The 19,085-nt window shown below is 55.0% G+C and overlaps 1 protein-coding gene across 10 annotated transcripts in view; it reads left to right on the plus strand.

The window, feature by feature from the left end:
• GRK5 (G protein-coupled receptor kinase 5) overlaps positions 1-19,085 on the plus strand; it is a 224,645-nt gene that overhangs the window by 198,250 nt on the left and 7,310 nt on the right. For all 10 annotated transcript variants that reach the window (XM_032608694.1, XM_032608693.1, XM_032608696.1 and 7 more), the window contains 7 exons: positions 5,130-5,193; positions 6,091-6,231; positions 7,788-7,978; positions 10,673-10,710; positions 12,436-12,525; positions 14,103-14,311; positions 18,947-19,084. In XM_032608694.1, the coding sequence (XP_032464585.1) occupies positions 5,130-5,193; positions 6,091-6,231; positions 7,788-7,978; positions 10,673-10,710; positions 12,436-12,525; positions 14,103-14,311; positions 18,947-19,084 (871 nt within the window). The remainder of the gene's footprint in view (positions 1-5,129; positions 5,194-6,090; positions 6,232-7,787; positions 7,979-10,672; positions 10,711-12,435; positions 12,526-14,102; positions 14,312-18,946; position 19,085) is intronic.

Below are 19,085 nucleotides of genomic sequence, written 5' to 3' on the forward strand. Positions count from 1 at the left end.
TTATGGCTGAGTAATATTCCATTGTATATATGTGCCACATCTTCTTTATCCATTCATCTGATGATGGGAGCTGCCATATTCTTAGAAAGATTTGCACATCCCTCATGTAACCCAGCCCCCTATTGATGGACGTGGAGGTTTCCCTCAATTCTGTGTGCAGCTTTCCCGAAGTAGTGAATGACTTTGTACATACATCTTTATTTTTGCAAATACATCCATAGAAATTCCTAGCAGATGGGAATTCCCTGGCGGTCCAGTGGTTAGAACTCGGTACTTTCACTGCTGGGGTCTGGGTTCAAGCCCTGGTCGGGGAACTAAGATCCCTCAAGCCACTCAGCGTGGCCACAAAAGGAAAAAAAGAAAAAAAGAAAAAGAAAGAAATTCCTAGCAGAGGAATTCCAGGGGCAAGGTTTCCGCTGTGAGGGACTGCTAGATCGCCCTCCCAAACTGCGCCCGATTCCCAGTCCTGCCAGTGCCCGGGCGCTCGCTTGTCCTCAGATTCAGCAACACTCTTCTTCGTGCGTGAGAGACGCGTTTCCTTCTTGTTTATCTCTTCACCTCTAATCATGGGTGAGACCGAGCATCTTTTCATGTGTTTCATTTGCCACCTTATTCTCTGCAAAGTGCTCTCACACACACGGTGATGACTTGGCCGGGCAGAGGTGAGCTCCGTGTGACTGACAAGGAAGGAGAGGCAGGGAGGATGTGGCTTGCTGGGTCACCCGGCAGGGATTAGTGCAGCCAAGGAGGGGACCCTGGCCCAGGACCCCCAGAGTGGTGCTCTGCCCACCACAGCGTCCCAGGATTTGCAGGAGAGGGCAATGCTTACATTAAATCCATGCTGGGTTAGCTGGTAGGTGAGGGTGGGGGTTTCCCCTCCCACTGCCCAAGGTTCCTGTGCCCCAGGGGCCTGGCACTCACTGCCATCTGGGTATCTGGGCCGTGGTCAGAAAGCAAGGAGCCCTTCTGCTCCTGCATGTATATCGGCATCTGTGCTGGCCAAGTCCCCTGCAGACGCTTAGGACACATACCTGTGGGACATGAACCCCTGAAAAGCCGAATTCACAGCACTCCCTGCCCACTTCAGGAAGCCCTGAGGAAACACCCTGCCCTGTAGCCTCTGGGGGACGTCTCTCTCCACCCTGACCCATGGGGGTGACAGAGAGAGCAGTGGACGGTCTTCTCCGTTGGTGCACTGCCTGCCACTGGCCACCTTGCCCGTGCACGTCATGCCTCCAGGAGATGGAAAAGCCAAGCGTGGGCCACCAGGGGCCCACAGCCTGGGTCCGAGTCCCAGCTCTGCCTCCTCCCTAGGGGCTGGGGGAGGGATGCTCTCCACATCTTGGTTTCCTCACCTGTAATGTGGGGATAATAACACTGCCTGCCTTATAGGCATGGGGTGAGGGTGAGGTGAGATAGCACCGCACACATCAACAAAGCCAGCCTTTGGGCCTTGGGAAGTAAACTGCTGAATGTAATCGTCGGGGTGAGTCGTCACTGAGCACGTTGGCATCACCATTGCCGTCTCCCCCCCTTCTGATATTGGAGGGAGCAGCTGACCCTTGCGGAGGACAGTCTGGTGGGGAGGTACTCATCTTGCCCCACCTGCCACTCTGGAGCCCTGGGCTGTGTAACACAACCCCACCGTCCTGGGGTGGCAGAGTCAGGACACCGAAAGAGGGCTCTGCAGCAGGCTTCCTGGACTCCACTTCCAACCCAGCTACGTACCAGCCGTGACCTTGGGCATCTCATTTCACCTCTCAAAACCTAAGCGTTCTCATCTGCAGAATGAGGACAGTAATAGTCTCACCTCCTGAGGCTGGTGTGAGGATTACATGAGTCTATGTATAAGCTGCTTCAAGCAATGGGGATTGTTACCATAGAGACCCCCAGAAGGGGCTGTGTCCTTTATCCCAAGAGTTCTAATAATGACATCTGACACTCAGCACCTTACAAAAAGCCTTCAGATGCATATACCCTTTTACTGAGGATGCAAGGCTCAGAGAGGTTGATGGGTTGGCCCTGGGTCACACAGCAATGGCCTGGCAAGGGTGGAGCCTGAAGCCCAGGTCCCTCACTCAAGTCCTTCACTCTTAGCCCACCCAGCACTCCTGTTCCAATGGAAGCCTTTAGCTGTGGCCACTGGCTTTCACTTTACTTGTCAGTACCAAACACATGAGATGGAGAAATGGACTTTTAAAATCTGCATACTGACTTCAAAGAAGTTATGCCCTTTTGAGGGCGTTAAGCTGTTGAAGCCAGCAGGGCAGGACCCTGGCCTAGAAATGCCCTAAATGACTGACAGCACCCCGCCTTCCCCCCGCTCCCTTTTTTTTCTTGCTAAAAAGATCATGGCCTGTTGGTGCTGTACTGTTGAAATATTAAAGGGATTTTTTTTCCCTCCCAAGGTTAACCAAGAAATTCCTCGGAAATTGTATTACACTCATTTCCCCCAGCAGAGGAGCTCTGCGGTAATGTCGACCGACTGTTTGTTCTCCACGTATCGTAAACTGTTAGGCCTGGACGCCTTCATGTGGTTTCGAGGGCAGCTGGAAGAAACGCTTCCCAGGGCCACATGGCAGATGCAGGCGCATGGCAGGTTTGCTCTAGGCCGGCTACTCGTGTGTAAGATACAGAGCAAGGGGGAGTTCTGCCCAGGGGCAGCCTGCGCCCCGCTTCCTAAAGAAGCACCGGAGAAGAGAGAGTGAGTCACAGCACATGAATTCGAGACAGGCGTGCCAGGGAGTGCTCCGGAGGTTTCAGGGCTGTCCTGATTTCTGGTGAATCCCGAATCCTCTTCAGGACCCAGCAGCGAGAAGAGTTTCCACGGAAGATTCATTCAACAGCTGCTGGGCGACCAGAGGCTCACTGCTCTTTCTCGAGCAAAACCAGTTCTTTGGCCCAATTCAGTCTCACACCAATCCCCGCCCTGGTTAAGACTCTTAGGGTGGGGTTGGGGGATACTCAAAAATAGTCCTAGAGGGGCTTCCCTGGTGGAGCAGTGGTTGAGAGTCCTCCTGCCGATGCAGGGGACATGGGTTCGTGCCCCGGTCCGGGAAGATCCCACATGCCGCAGAGCGGCTAGGCCCGTGAGCCATGGCCACTGGCCCTGCATGTCTGGAACCTGTGCTCCGCAACAGGAGAGGCCACAACAGTGAGAGGCCCGCGTACCACAAAAAAAAAAAAAAAAATAGTCCTAGAGAGCCAAGAACCAATTTTAACGCCGTAAAAGCTGCTTGTTCTTATCCATGAATCAACTGATGAACATTTCGGTTGTTTCCATGTCTTGGCTATTGTGAATAATTCTGCAATGAATGTAGGAGTAAAATATTTAACGTTTATAAATGGACCATTACTCAGCCTAAAAAAGAAGGAAGTCCTGCCATTTATGACAACGTGGATGGACCTGGAGGTCGTTGTGCTAAAGTGAAATAAGCCAGACACAAAAAACGAGTACTGCATGACCTCACTTACATGTGGGATCTAAGATATTCAGACCCATAGAAGTAGAGAGCAGAGTGGTGGCTGTCAGGGGTGGGGAGGGCTTGGAGAAATGGGAGATGTTGGTCCAGGGCACAAGGTTTCAGTTATGCAAAATGAATAAGTTCTGGGGATCTCCTTTACAACATGGGGACAGTAGTTAACGGTACTGTATTATTTACTTAAAATTTGCTAAGTGGGTAGATCTTAAGTGTTCTTGGAAGAAAGGAAGGAAGGAAGAAAGTACGGAAAAAAGGGAGGGAGGGGGGAATGTTAATTTTGTGAGGTGACAGAATGTTAATTAGCTTGATTGGGTAATCATTTCACAATGTATACATATATCAAAACATCAAGTTGTACACTCTTTGTCAATTATACCTCACTAAAGCCGAAAAGAAGAGGGGGGAAACCTGATTTTCCTTAGCCAAACAGGCCAGCGATGAAAAAGCACACACTGTCTGCAAGGTGGAGTCCTTTGCTGCAACTAAATGGCCATTTATTTACCCCACAAGTCCCATACTTGGCTCCCGATCAGAGGCTTGTCTCATTAGACATTATAAATGGCTTTGGTGGGACTTCCCTGGTGGCGCAGTGGTTGAGAATCTGCCTGCCAATGCAGGGGACACGGGTTCGAGCCCTGGTCGGGAAAGATCCCACATGCCGCGGAACACCTAAGCCCATACGCCATAACTACTGAGCCTGCAATCTAGAGCCCGCGAGCCACAACTGCTGAGCCCGCGTGCCACAACTGCTGAGCCTGCGTGCCACAACTACTGAAGCCCACGCGCCTAGAGCCCATGCTCTGCAACGAGAGAAGCCCGCGCACCGCAACGAAGAGTAGCCCCCTGCTCGCCGCAACTAGAGAAAGCCCGTGCGCAGCAGTGAAGACCCAACGCAGCCAAAAATAAATAAATATTTTTTAAAGAATGGCTTTGGCTAACTAAAATGGGGAGTCGGGAGACACAAAAAGATTAGTCATAAATACGGCTTTTGGCAGACAGGATCTTCTCGTGTTCTGGGGCTCAGGGGGGTTACGTATAACACAGCGCCCTCGGTGGCGGGAAGCCTGGGAACCGCCGTGAGAGAGTAACCAGACTGGACCTGGGGACCAGCAGACTCTGCCCACAGGAGGCCGCGTCTTCCTGGGGCAAGTCTGCAGGAAGGAATAGCTCGGGCGCCCCAGGACGGGAGGTGCAGCCGTCCTGCCTTCCTGCCGTCCTGCCTGCAGGTGTGGGAGGGAGGGCTGCGGTTTCCTTTGTGGCCTCCGTGGGACACCAAGCCTCTGTGGCTCCTGGCCCCCTCCCCTCTCCCTGCACTGAGGACACAGCTTCCTCCTGACTTCAGCCGCATGATTTGCATTTGGGAGAGAGAGGGGAACCACAGGGAAAGTGTGGTGAAACAGCCTCCGCTCAGCTCTTCCCTCCCAGTGCAGTCCTGAGGGCGGCAGCCTGGGATCTGAACACCCAGCCCCAGCCCCAGAGCAAGTCCTCGAGGGTCCCGTCTGCAGTGATGTTTCCAGGGGGTCCCCGGGGCCTGGTCTGGCCATTTGTGCCTGGCACTGGTTCTTTTCAATGCTGCCCTTGTCTATTTCTTCTGGATTCTGCATCTTAATACTACAAGTCCCATGTTGGATTTTTGCTTTTTTCCAGGCAACCGGTAACCAAAAACACTTTCAGGCAGTACCGAGTACTGGGAAAAGGGGGCTTTGGGGAGGTAAGTGAATATCCACGTATTCATGAAAAGTTTCTGGACTCTTGTCACCTTTTCTGTCCCTTCGGGCTTGGCCTGAAGTGTTCTAAGCATGGCTTCCGAGCGAATGGCTTGGTCATGCGCCCCCGATGGAGAAGGAGGGTGAGGCCGGGGCCTTGAGCAGGTCTGCTGTGTCTGAGGTGAGGAAGGAGGGTGTCTGTGGCGGGGCAGCTGAGCTGGAGCCAGCCTCAGGCAGGAGTCAAGTCTGGAGAGGAGAAATGGGCACTCTTGATTGTGTTTGGAGGGAGAAGGGAGGGCGTGAGGGGCTTAAGCATCCTGGCCACACCATGCTGTTAGTATGCGCTGTTGTACTTAATCTGATCTTCCCAAGCCTTGTTATTCCCACTTTAGAGATGAGGAAAGCTGAAGTTCACAATGGTTAGGTGACCCAGGCAAGGTCACACAGCCGCATAGGGGCAGAACTAAGACCAGACCCAAATGCCCTGGTTTCCATTCCTCTGAATTATACAGTCAGGGTTCGCAGGAGTCTCCCATCACTGCCCCCCGAAACAAGCCTCTCCTAACAGCAGCTGGTGCTTGAAAGTCCCCAGTTATCAACGGCTACATCTGGCTAGAAGCTTGGGACAGAGAAAATCTAGTTGCCCCTGAGAGAGGAACAGTTCTTTAGGCCTCAGCCAGCCATCTAAACATTGGTGTAAATGGCTGATTCTGCACCTCCAAGGTCTAGGATTTGCCTAAGGTGCCACCAAAGCCAGATCTCAAGGGCAGGGCCCTGGGAGCAGTGGGTCCACGGCCAGGCATCCTCCAAGCCCCAGAGACACAGCATCCTGGCCTTGAGGGAGCTTCACACTGGCCCTGTTTCACGTGCCGTGTGCCCTTGGCTTCTTTCTTGCCCCTCAGGTCTGTGCCTGCCAGGTTCGGGCCACGGGTAAAATGTATGCCTGCAAGCGCCTGGAGAAGAAGAGGATCAAAAAGCGGAAAGGGGAGTCCATGGCGCTGAATGAGAAGCAGATCCTGGAGAAGGTCAACAGTCGGTTTGTGGTGAGTGTCAGGGCCCCAGGGACAGGCCCCCCCTGGTGACTGGGACTTCTGTCCCTTAAGTGTGACAGGTCCCCATCCCCCAGGGCATGGGATGCAGTGGGGGGGGGGCTGCAGAAAGGAGCCCGACACTCCCTCCATCACGAGGCACCTGGGGGTCAGTTGGGGCTGACAATGGTCACCAAGCTAGCCTGGCTCCCCTCTGGGAGTGAGACCAGGCTTCTCTGAGCGCCTCCGTGGACGAAAGAGGCCCACGCGGGGCCCAGCCAAGGAGCTTTGTTTCCACAGACCCCTGTAGGCTGGTTTCATCACAGGAGACCGAAGTGTCAGGATCCTAGAGAGGCCCATCTGGTTTATATTCGTGTGTTACTGCATCCAGGCTAGGCTCTGCTGCGGTAACAAATCAACCCCAACTTGAAGTAGCTGAAAATGGCAAAGGTTGTCCTTTTTCTCACCCCAAATCCCATCAGATCAGACCACCTTCCTTCATCTTCCAGCCACACCCTTCCCGGGAGTGTGGAGAGTGAGTGCTGGGGGCTCTGCACTGCCTTGGCTGCAGTGACACCCCTCACTTCCACCCACAGTCCTCAGCCAGAACCCGTCATGGCCAGGGACCAGCCAACCGCAGGGGAGGCTGGGAAATGTGGAGGAGGACTTGGGTATTTGGCCAGCTCTCAGTGTCACTGCCACTTGTTATTATAAAAAATAATATATGCTCCGGTAAAAAGTCAAACAGCACAGATGGGCGCAAAGTAAACATAAAGGCCTCCCTCTCTAAATAACCATTCCAGACGTGTTTGATTCATGTACAGATTTTATTACTTTTAGCCAGCGCGATCTTACTACAAATCTTAGGCTGCAGTGTTTTCCCCCTTAAATTGTAGAGCTTTTCCTACAACAGACCAACAGCTGCACCTCTTTTTTAAAGCTGTGCACCATTCCCCAGATGCACAGGGAAGAGCTAGGCCACGACCTGTGCAGTCAGTCCCCACGATAGAAGTTGTTCCTGGTTTTGAAGCCACCGCAACAAATAAGGCTACCGTGTCCATCCTTCAGCATCCCTTTGGCATATTTCTGTTAGGGTGTCCGTGGGATGGACTCCTAGTGGAGGAATTGCTGTGTCAGAGGGTGTGTGCACGGCCCCCAGTTTCACTCCCACCAGCTCTGCGTGAGGGCAGGCTACGCCATCCACGTGGTGCTGCTGTCATCCCCCAGAGTGGGCTGGGCTTTACGAGGTGATACCCAAAGGGGGCAGAAGTTTTAACCACCTGATGCACACACATGCTTTTGTGACGTAAAAACGCAGACACCGTCCTGTTGGGACCCCTGAAAGGTGCTGGCCTTCCCCTTCCAGCTTTGCCCCCTCACCTAGAACCACTGAATCTGATGGAGGGGCAGCGGCAGGGGCACCAGGAGGCCGTCAGGGCGCAGGGGGTGGCGTGAAGCTGCTGCAGCTCCTGCACCCTAGCCCTCCCGCCCAGCTTCAAGGCCCGGGAGGAGGAGTGGACGTGGTCAGAGGGTCCCCGGAACCCCACCGCAGGGCTGTCTTGTGCTCCCAGGTCAACCTGGCCTACGCCTACGAGACCAAGGATGCGCTGTGCTTGGTACTGACCATCATGAACGGGGGGGACCTGAAGTTCCACATCTACAACATGGGGAACCCGGGCTTCGAGGAGGAGCGTGCCCTGTTCTATGCAGCAGAGATCCTGTGCGGCCTGGAAGACCTCCACCGTGAGAACATCGTCTACAGGTGAGCAGGCTGACCCTTCCATGCCCTGGACTGGACGCTCGACCCCACCCTGGGAGTCGAGGCCCGGGCATTGCCCTTGAGTCAGACAGGCTCCTGCCCAGGAACCGAGTAAGGGAGGGAGGCCAAGTGTTCCCTCAAGAGTTGATGAGGTTGGGCCACTGTTCCCTTCCCAACCAGTGCCTGCGAAGCTCAGTGGAGCCTGGTGGCCTGATCCGGAACAAACCCCAGGAAGACTTTAGTAGGATCACCACCGCAGCAGGCATCAGAATGGACCCCGTTCCCTCCCACACCATCCAGCTTTTTAGGACCAGGTGTCCAGGTTCTGTGCGCAGTGGCCCTGACTCTTCTCACAGGCCTCCTCACAGAATTTTGAAAATCTGTGTGCCCTCATACATTTTAAGTAGACATCTAAAATTGTCCATCATATGTTAAAAGAGTGGCTAATATTGATATTTTGAAATGGAGCTAAAGTGGCATCACATTTCTAAAGGTATCCAGTGGAATCTGATTGCTGTAGCAAATTGATTTCCACCATCGTGCAGCTAAAAAAGTGCATGAAAGCTCCTTAATGGTGAGGAGTTTTCTATCATTTTCTTCTCTACTCCCCTCCACCCCGACAGAATAGTTATTATAATGTAATATTTTTTTTGCATAAAAGTTATCGATTAGCATTCCCCTCTGAAATATGTGGATGTATGTAAGATTTTTAAAAAATTTCCTTTGACCATAAGGCTCTAAGTGTTAAGATAATATATTCTGTTGAGTTGACCTTATAATTATTATTACTAGATCCCACCTCTAATTGGGATCTATGGTGACTGGCTCCAGAGCCATAGTCACATTTAGGAGTGGGGAGGAACCTGCTCTTCTTCTGTCAACTGAAGCCACCAGCACGTGGGGGACCCCCGCCCCCCAGCCGCTGGGGACACACTCCCCAGTTTGAAGACCTTTGCCGTGGGGCTCTTGTCGGAGATTATCTTGGGAGCCCGAGAAGGTTTTGAAAGCAAGAGGAATGGTCTTGATGACGTGCCCTTCCCCCCACACCATCTCCCAATTTATGCTTTTGTTTTGTTTTCATTCAGGTGGGAAGAGAGTCAGAAAATTTTCCCTGAGGGTTGAAAAAAGAATCCTCCACTTGATTGCTTTTCTCTTAAAAAAAGAAAAAAGGCATCCCTCCAAATTCTAGCCCTTCTTCTATGGAGGAAGGGAACCATGGTGCCTCCCCGGCCCCGACCACTTGCCAGAGCCTCTCTGGGGGTGTGGGTTTGTGCCCACTAGCCAGCTGTCTTTCCGACCCGGTGGTCGGTGGGGGCTGATTAATTGCAGTGATGACTCCTGCCCCTATTTGGAATGGTTAACACACCAAAAGCATGCAAGTTAACAACAGCAACAAAAGTATGTCGTGATAAATAACTACGTGCAAACACCAGTTATCACTTTGTGACGGTGCACCACTGGATATGGGCACAGCTCCCCATGAGGAGAGCTGCCCTCCGTTTGATGAACAAAGCCAGTTGGTTGAGAGCCGAATCCTCGATCTCGATGCCATGTATCGTCTGCCCGACGGCTTAACTGAGTTGCACACACTATCCTGTTATTCTTTAACTCGTGGAGAAGAACGTTTATTAATAAAACCAGGGCTTCCCTGGTGATGCAGTGGTTAAGAATCCACCTGCCAATGCAGGGGACACGGGTTCGAGCCCTGGTCCGGGAAGATCCCACATGCCGCGGAGCCACTAAGCCCGTGCGCCACAACTACTGAGCCTGCGCTCTAGAGCCCACGAGCCGCAACTGCTGAGCCCACGTGCCACAACTACTGACGCCCGTGCACCTGGAGCCCGTGCTCCGCAACAAGAGAAGCCACTGCGATGAGTGGCCCGCGCACCGCAACGAAGAGTAGCCTCCACTCGCCGCAACTAGAGAAAGCCTGCGCGCAGCATAACGAAGACCCAATGCGGCCAGAAATTAATTAATTAATTAAATAAAATAAAAACAGACACTTCTGCTGCCTCCCGCCCCCCCCTCCCCCCAGTGGGAGTGGAGAGGTTCCCTTTCACATGAGCCCGATCATTTCATCAAACAGAAGAGAGACGTTAGGGACAGGAGGAGGTGGCTGCGTCTACAGCCGTGCCTTCTGGCGGTGCTCTCTCCCAGGCTGTGGCTCAGCTGGAGCTGGGAGATGTGCCAGGCTCCTGGGGGCCCCCTCCCCAAGGGGGTGTTTGTCCTGGAGGTTACCGTTCTCTCCCTTACAGTCCTCTGCCCCAATTCTGCGGCTGGTTCTTTGTCCTCAATAACTTCTCTTCTTTCATTCCCAGACCCTGCTCTGCCTTCAAGGCATCCGGGTCTTCTCGGGCCTGGAGGGGTCTGTCACCACTCCAGCCAGAAGTGTTCTTAGCCCTGGGGCCATCAGTGTGTGGACAGGTGCCAGGACTAGCCTTTGCCTAACTTCCTTTTCAGTCACTCTCCGGGGTCAGGAAGGCACCTATGGCAAAAAGCAGCATTTGTTTTAAATTACTGGAGGGAGAGAAGTTAGCACAAGATTGTCTTGACCCAGAGAGAGACCAGACCTCCTGAGCCCAGAGTCGGGAAGGAAACACTCAGACCGGGTTGGCCCAAGGGGGTCTACCCAGATGCTGGTGTGCCCTTGCCTCCCAGAACAGCCGCACTCACTTGCTGGTGATCTTTCCCTTTCAGAGATTTGAAACCTGAAAATATCCTGTTAGACGATTACGGTAAGTCAGGCAGCGGCCCGGGGATCCTTCTCCTGCTCTGCAGCTGAGGTGAGCGTCGCAGCCCAAAGGGAGCAGGGGTTCCCCCAGCGGAGACTCAGAGACACTGACCCGGGGTCCACGGGAGGGCAGAGGGCATGGACAAAGCTCCCACCCGGCAAAGAAGCAGTGTGGCTCGGCCGAGAGGGAGGAGAGGGAGAGAGCGAGCAGTGAATGAGGAGTCGAGAATTCCAGAGACTCTGGGCCAGTACTTAACTCTCACACAGCTTCCCTGCACCTCATCTTCCTTGTTTGTGAAATAGAAACAGTGGGTCCTGCCCTGCCTGCTTCAGATGGTGGAGGGTGGTGGTGAGGTTCTGACAAGATAGCTTGAGGAGAAGTTGTTTTATCAACTATAGCCAGCTATAAATGTGTTGGGCGTTATTACTTGTCTATCACCATTGTTATTTTCTTGTGTGTTTGCACACACATTCACGGATAAGAGGAGCCACCACAGTAGCCCCTCATGACTGTTCAGCCTCTCATGCCTGGGAAGGGGTTGTCACATCTTCTATCTAACTAGATCTTCTCATCGCTTCAGAGGGGGCAGGGCCGACACCCCTGTGCCCATTTTACAGATGATAAGATTGAGGCTCAGAGGAGCCAAGCTGCCAAGGTCCCTCACCCAGCAATATCAGTGGGGAGTTGAGACCAGAAACCAGTTCTCCCTGCCAGCATGCCCCAGACATCAGGCAGCCCCAGGCTGATGGGAGAGAGAGAGGGAGGGAGGGAGGGAGGTTGTTCGTGACCAAGCGAAGAGGTTTGATTGTGATACTGTCGTGTGGTGGAGCAGGCAGAGGGCTCAGGGCCCACTGCCCCTCTTTGGATGCGCCCAGTGCCCGCAGGGGTTCTTGCTGGTTCCAGAACTGTGTCCACCACTGATTTGTTGCCCAATGGCTGGAATATGTGTGCTCTCTCCCCTGCCCCCTACCGTTCCTGCCTTTGTCAGGGGCCACTGAGCCAGGGGAATCCACTCAGCTGCAGCCTAGCGGGGTCTCTGGCGTTGGGCCTTGCTGAGGTCCAGGCTGGGAAGGAGGGTAGTGTTCCTCCCTGCGGGGTCAGATGAGGCCACGACCCTGCCAGCTGGGCCACTAGGAGAGACAGCACTGAGGCGAGCTCTCAGCACCACGTTGTCTCTGCCTTTTGGGGGTCGGTCCTGGTCCAGGAGCTCCAATGCCTCCCCACAGTCTCTGCTAAGCCTGGGTGGCAGTGTCTCCAAAGGGAGAAAACAGCCCCCGAAGACCAACAAGGCAGCACAGGGAGTTGCTTCCCAAATTGCTTTATGATTTTTCCCCTTAAGCAAATTGTTGCAAAATGTCAGGAGACTCTTACATTTTCCCATGAAGCAATACCAGAATCAGGCCAAGGCATTTTAAACTTTGTGACATCAGCGTTCCAAGAAGCCCATTAGGGCATTTTATGAGGCAGGTCTGCGATCGTCTAACCAAATCCAGGCATCCTTTTCATCGTTAAGTTTTTCTCCTAAAAAGTAATACTTTACCCCTGTCCTCTTAACACCTGGACTCTCCCAAGGGTCTGCAGTCACCCTGCCATGGCAGGTTCGTTACCACTCTTTCTAGGACAGATGAAATGCCAGGGGCCCATGGCAAGTCTGGGGCCCTGCCCAGGGTAGACCAGATGTCCACATGACCATCCCAGGGACCTATTGACTCTGTTGTCCTCCCTCAGGCCATATTAGGATCTCGGACCTGGGCCTAGCTGTGAAGATCCCGGAGGGAGACCTGATCCGCGGCCGGGTGGGCACTGTCGGCTACATGGGTAAGTGTAGGCGCGGCCTCTCACCAAGCCCCACCCTCAGAGCCACTGGCCTCTTTGTGCAACTAGAAGTAGTCATGCTGGGAGGTGGGAGGTCTTAGCCAGGGTTCGGGGAGCATTGGGGCACCAGGGCGCAACTTGACTTCACTGAGCTCTGCAGCTCCCACCCCTAGCCCCAGCTACATCTCTTGGGAGGGCAAGCCCCTCCCAAGGTCAGTGGCAGAGCTGACAAACAGCGCTGCCTGGGGGTGGGTGGAGTAGGGGTCTGCTGAGTTGGCAGACAGCCTTTCAGGGTGACCTCGAGACGGGGGAGATCATTAGGAAGGGTCCAGAAAGGAGAGGAGCACCCCGCCTACTGTGTCACAAGTACCATTCTAAGGAGAGACCAGCCTCGGGCTCCCTGCGCTGCATCCCCTGAGCCTTCTCTGAGACCATCATCCCGGGAGCTACGGGGAAGAGCCCCAGAGCTACACCGACCCCTGGAATGCTCCTTCCAATAAGGGATATTCCCTGGGCTTCCTTCTGCCCACCTCCCACTCATAAGCCCACTCACACCAGGAGGTAGAGGACTCCTGAAAGCTCTGGGGCTGTGGAAACCTTGTTTTCCTCTACCGGGCTGTTGCCAGCGACACATGCTTAGGGTTCTAGACTTGGTCTCTGGTGCTCGAGGGTCCTTTTCAGGTTGCACGACATTGGAGGACCTCTGGGGTGTGTATCTGTGTGTATGTTGGGGGTATGTATACCCATGTGAATGCTGAGGGATGGATGGACAGATGATAGGTAGATAGATAGATAGATGACAGATGGATGGATGATGGATGGATGGATGGATTAATAAATGGGTGGATAGATAAATGGGTGGATGCATGATAGATGGGTGATGGCTAGATAGGTCCATCTGTGCACCTTTGTGTGTGTCTGCCCGTGCATCTGTGTCTTCTCCTCTTGCACAGAGTGTCTGCACAGCACATAGTGTGTGTGCATACCAGCACGTGTGTGGATGCATTTGCCTCCCTGGATGAATGTGGCCTGCCTGATGACCTGAAACTATCTTTTTTGCATTTCTATGGTGAATCTATAATTCATTTCATCAAAATGTTAGGGAAGCGATTTGAATTCCAGCTAAATTTAACATCGTTTTACTTTGGGTGGACATACCATTCATTGAAACAGATACGTGTGCAGCACCTACTGTGTGTCAGGCGTCGTACCTGTTACCGGGCACAGCAGGAAATAGGGTGGCTCACAGTCTAGTGGGGGAGACATCAAGGGAACAGGTTGTTTCCATCCACTGTGGTCAGGCTTTTGAAGCCACAGTCAGAGTCCTGGGAGCACAGCAAAGAGCAACCAGGGCAGGCTCCCAGGAAGAGGTGGTATTTACAGCAGGTGGTGGGCCAGGGTTGGCAGCGGGAGGAGGTCTGAGCCATCAAGCTCCAGGCCTTCTGTGGGCAGCAGCATCACTCCTGGCTGCAGGACGTCCCGAGGCCCCGTTGACATCGCAGTCCTGGCCCCATCTGCCCGGGCTCTGACCTGCCACCAGCTGTCTCTCACCTCTCCTCGCTTCCCTGCTCTGCCCCCAGCTCCAGAGGTCCTGAACAACCAGAGGTACGGCCTGAGCCCTGACTACTGGGGTCTGGGCTGCCTCATCTACGAGATGATCGAGGGCCAGTCGCCCTTCCGCGGCCGCAAGGAGAAGGTGAAGAGGGAGGAGGTGGACCGCCGGGTCCTGGAGACCGAGGAGGTATATTCGCACAAGTTCTCCGAGGAGGCCAAGTGCATCTGCAAAATGGTGAGCTCCCGGCGAGCCAGACGCTGCCCCGGGTCTGGTGTCCAGTGCTGGCTCCCCTCCCGGCCCTTAGCCGAGAACAGCAAATGGGCTGAAGGGGACAGGGTCGGGGCACGCTAGGGTGTGGGCGATGAAGCCACCAGGCTGGAGGAGCAGGCTGTGGACTGGGGCGGGCAGTGAAGGCTTCCGGGAGGGAGCCTGGGGTGGAGCAGGGCGGCTCTGTGATAAGGGAGGGGGCTGCGTGACAATGGGAGACACCCTCATGTCCAGCTCTGTGGGGGAAGCCAGCATGGGGAGAAAGGGGCTGATCCTGGCTCGCCCCCAAGATGCAGAGGGATCCAGGCAGCCCTTACCCTTGACCTTGGGCCTCCTGCTGTCTCTCCAGCTCTGGACCCCTGGGTGCTGGCTTGAGGCCGGGGCTGTAGGTGGTGATAGTTTCAGTCTTCGAACATCTTATACTCGAGTTTTCCACCCACTATATGGAATGTTGGTCACACTTGCTGGGGCCCTGCGTGACAGCATCCATGGATAGTGAACTTGACCCGGCCACAGGCAGGGCGCACTCGGGGAATGACCTTTAGACAGGCTGGGTGGACGGGGCCAGACTGGGGGGCTGGAAGCCAGATAGAGGAAGGAGTGACAGGAGCCATCAAAAGTGGAGCTGGGGGACTTCCCTGGCGGTCCAGTGGTTAAGACTTTGCCTGCCGATGCAGGGGGTGCGGGTTTGATCCCTGGTCGGGGAGCTAGGATCCCACATGCCTCGCGGCCAGAAAACCAAAACATGAAACAGAAACAATGTTGTAACAAATTCAATGAAGACTTCAGAAATGGTCCACATCAAAAAAAAATCTTAAAGAAAAAAAAAAGTGGGGGCTTCCCTGGTGGCACAGTGGTTGAGAGTCCGCCTGCCGATGCAGGGGACACAGGTTCATGCCCCGGTCCGGGAAGGTCCCACATGCCGTGGAGCGGCTGGGCCCGTGAGCCATGGCCGCTGAGCCTGCGCGTCCGGAGCCTGTGCTCCACAACGGGAGAGGCCACAACAGTGAGAGGCCTGCGTACCGCAAAAAAAAAAAAAAAAAAAAGTGGAGCTGGAGAGAGTCCAACCCTGGACCGCGGCCCTTCCTCTCGGCCCAGGTGGGCCCGCTTCCTTTCCTGCCCGGCTCGTAGGCTCCCAAGGCCCACCTGTGGCCCCCAGGGCCCTCCTCCCTCTGGTGCTAGCCCAGCTGTGCTAGCACCTCCACTGCAGGCAGCTGCCCTCTTATACCAGCCACTCGGGGACAGGAGGCGCCTGAGCGCTTGGCTCTGGGCACCGGGGATCCACAGATCCCCTTCCTCTCCTTGCAGCACGCTGCACCTGGAGCAGCGGACAGGCCGGGGGACCCTCAGGATCTGAATCCTGAGTGTAAACCAGGCTAGAGTGCAGAGAAGGGCAGGCCCGGAGAGCCGATGAAAAGTAGCAGAGTTTCTGCTTCTAGAAAACCTGAGGCTGCACTGCTAGGGGCCCAGAAACCTTCTGGCATAGTTCCCACCCCCAGAAGGCCACCCTCCTGGAGCCGTCCGCCTGCTGCCTGACCGCTTCCTCTTACCAGCCTCGGTCTGACGTCACAGAGGCATGGGAAGAAGGATTTGGGCTAGAGCTGCCATCTGACCACTTCCAAAGGAAGAGGAACCATAGATCTGCCATTGGCATGTGTGAGAGACAGTGAGGGAGGTGTGGTGTGTACACAAGCAAACACACGCCCGGACCACAGGCCGGTGCCAGCCTGTAGCTGGGGGACCTCCGAGAAAACAGGTGGCCACGGCAGCCAGAGCTGGGGTCGGGGGGCAAGAGGAGCAGGGCAGCAAAAGGCAGGTACGTGGAAATGTGGGGTCCTAGGGATGATTGACAACCGGGGGCTGGGGGGTGCCAAGGATACTTGGTTATGTCACAGTCAGGTATCTGTCCAGAGGGAGCTAACTGGACAAGGGAAGAAGGAGGTCAGAGCATCACCAAATGTCCCAGGTCAGGGAATTCAGAGAAGCAGGTCTTGAGAAACGCCCAGCAGCAGCATGGGATGTGCTGAGAGGACAAAGAGGCACAGAGCGCCCCCTCCCTGTCCACAGTCATCGGCTTTGGCGCCCGGCTTTGGGGCCCCAGGACCGGGGGCACTGCTGTTCCTCTGCTGTCCCCTGGTGGCCACTGAAGGAAAGGTGGCATCTGAGCCTGGGGCTCCAGGCAGACCTGGGTCCCTAGGTGTACGCGTCAAACCAAGGTCCCCTGTCTCTCTCAGCTAGAAGAACCTTTGGAGCTCTCTGGCCTTCCTCTGCCTCCTTACCCTGGGGTCTTGGAATTCTGGTCTTGGGCTTCCTCTGAGCCCTTAACCACAGCCCATCTGGTCTGGCAGCCAGGCTGCCACCGCCAAGGGACACCAGCTCAGGACACAGCAGGGCCTGACCGTAAGGAGACCATGGAGGCCCGGGGCAGCTCCAGCCCCACCTGCCGAGGAAGGTCTCTCTACAAACAGCAAGGAAGCTGGTCCCTGGCCCCCAGATTCTGTCCCTCATTCCATCCTGGCAGCCACAAGACCCTCTCCACTGCCCCTGGTGTCCAGAAATGCATGCATCTCATTGCCTTGTCCCCTGGGTCCAGTCGTACCTAGGCCCAGACCTCAGCCCCCACCTTTCTCAGGCCCCTGCTGAGTCCCAGCACTGGTTCTTCCCCACTGGCCCTGTAGCCCTCTCAGTCTCACCGGTCCTTCCAGCCCATTGCTAGTCTTCCTCCTCCAGCAAGCCCTCTCTGCCTGCCCCATCCACCTCAGCTCACACCATCTCTCCCTCTCATTTCTGGTTTATACGGATACTACATGTGTAAACTCTACCTGATGCCCAGGTTGCAGACAGGCAGCATGTAGGTGGGTGTTTATTTCAGCCTGCATAGTGTCTTAGAGAGAGGTGAATAGTGGGTTACTTGCCAAGATTTTTAAATGGGGCAAATTCACATAAAAACCTGGATTTTCTGGCTTCTCAAAAAAAGCAGAAGCCCTGGACACTGGCCAGCATCCCTGCCTGGCAGGAGCTGACGGGCATCCTGGCACGGCCCACCCAGCCCAGCCTACCCCTCACCTTATTGCTCTCACTTGTGCCATCTGTCTGGCCAGCCCCTGCAGGCTTTGCGGTCTGCAGCCTCTTGGGATTACTCAGAGCAGAGCAAAGTCCCAGGAGAAGAGCAGCTGAGGCTCCGAGCCACCAGCCCAATGGACAAAACACTCTTTGGTGGTCGGTGGACCAAAGGGTGACATTGTGAGTGGCTATCTCATGGCTTAGTCCCTTCAAGGCTGTGACCTGGTGCTTGCCCCACTACCACCTTTCATTCCTTAGTTTGGGGGGGGGGGGCAGTCCCAGCAAGCCTCCCCTCCAGACTCTGGGCCCCAGGAGGCCCCCCTGCCCACTGGCTCTCAGGGCAGCCATAAATGTGTATTAAATGAGCACATGCAGAAGGCACCAGGGTATTGGTAAAGGAAAGGGCTGGACTCCCTCCAAGGTGCAGACCACCCACTTTGATTTTAGTCTCAAAGCAGACACTTAGTAGATTCCAGCTGCGTATATGGTGCAGTGCTCAGTGGGGTGGGGACACTGGGACTGTGGGGAGGGATGCCCCGCGGTCACGTGGCGGCCCTGCCCCATCTTCAGCCGGGGCCTGCCCCTCCCCTTCCCCCCTTCCTCTCTTTCATTCACACCTTCCTCCCGTCCAGCTGTCTGCTCCTGCAGCCCCTTCCTCTCCTATTAACCATCCTGCCTTTTGGTTGTGATGAGGACAGTCCTCTACCCCAACCATCCTTGTCTCCCCACTACACCTGTATTAAAATCCTACCTCTGGACCTGCCCTTCAGGACCGTCCATCACTCTCCCCAACCAGTCCCCTTCCCCCGACCCACCTCCCTCATCCTTCACTCGGACTCAAAGACAGGTGTTCCCCAAACACGCCCTGAGTGTCCCTGCCGCCCTGTTCATGATGCCACAGGTCCCTCCGATGCCTGCTCCCACCTTTGAAAGCCTGTCTCAGACGCCCCTTCCCCAGGACACCTCCCGATGCCTCAGCTGGCAGCCAGTTCTTGTTCCTCTGCCACCATGGTGTCATATCTGCATTGCCTTGACGGGTCCTCTGAACAAGAATTTTCTGAGGCCAGACCCTTAGCATCCTCTCTCGGGACCTACTGGGTACAAGTCTACAATGTACTTATGAACGGAGTAAATGAATGAAAGAACCTACTGACCAGCCCTTGCCCTTTGTAGCTTACCTGGAGCAGAAGAGTTAACACCAACTCAACAAACATCAGTGCATGCTGGGTTGGAGAAACAGACAGGACTCCTGCTCTCCTGGGGGTTCCAGGCATCTGAGCATGCTGGGAACATGGGACCACAAGGCACACTGTGGCTCAGGAGGCCACCCTGAATCGAGGCCTGAGCAGGCAGTGTCCGCTGGGTACCTGGGGTGGCGCAGGCACTGCGGAGGAGAGAGGAGGGACGTTCGGGAGGGCTCAGGAACACTCGTGTGAAAGGGAGGTGACCACAGGCTCTCCGAAGCCCCTCTGCCCCTCGGGCCTCTGGGCAGGAGGAAAAGCCCCCCAGGCAAGTCCTCATGGGGCTATCCTGTCACAGCTGCTCACCAAAGATGCAAAGCAGAGGCTGGGCTGCCAGGAGGAAGGGGCAGCAGAGGTCAAGAGACACCCCTTCTTCAGGAACATGAATTTCAAGCGCTTAGAAGCCGGGATGTTGGACCCTCCCTTTATTCCAGATG

The sequence above is a fragment of the Phocoena sinus genome, chromosome 16 (genome assembly GCF_008692025.1).
Source record: "Phocoena sinus isolate mPhoSin1 chromosome 16, mPhoSin1.pri, whole genome shotgun sequence".
Classification (NCBI taxonomy): Eukaryota; Metazoa; Chordata; class Mammalia; order Artiodactyla; family Phocoenidae; genus Phocoena; species Phocoena sinus.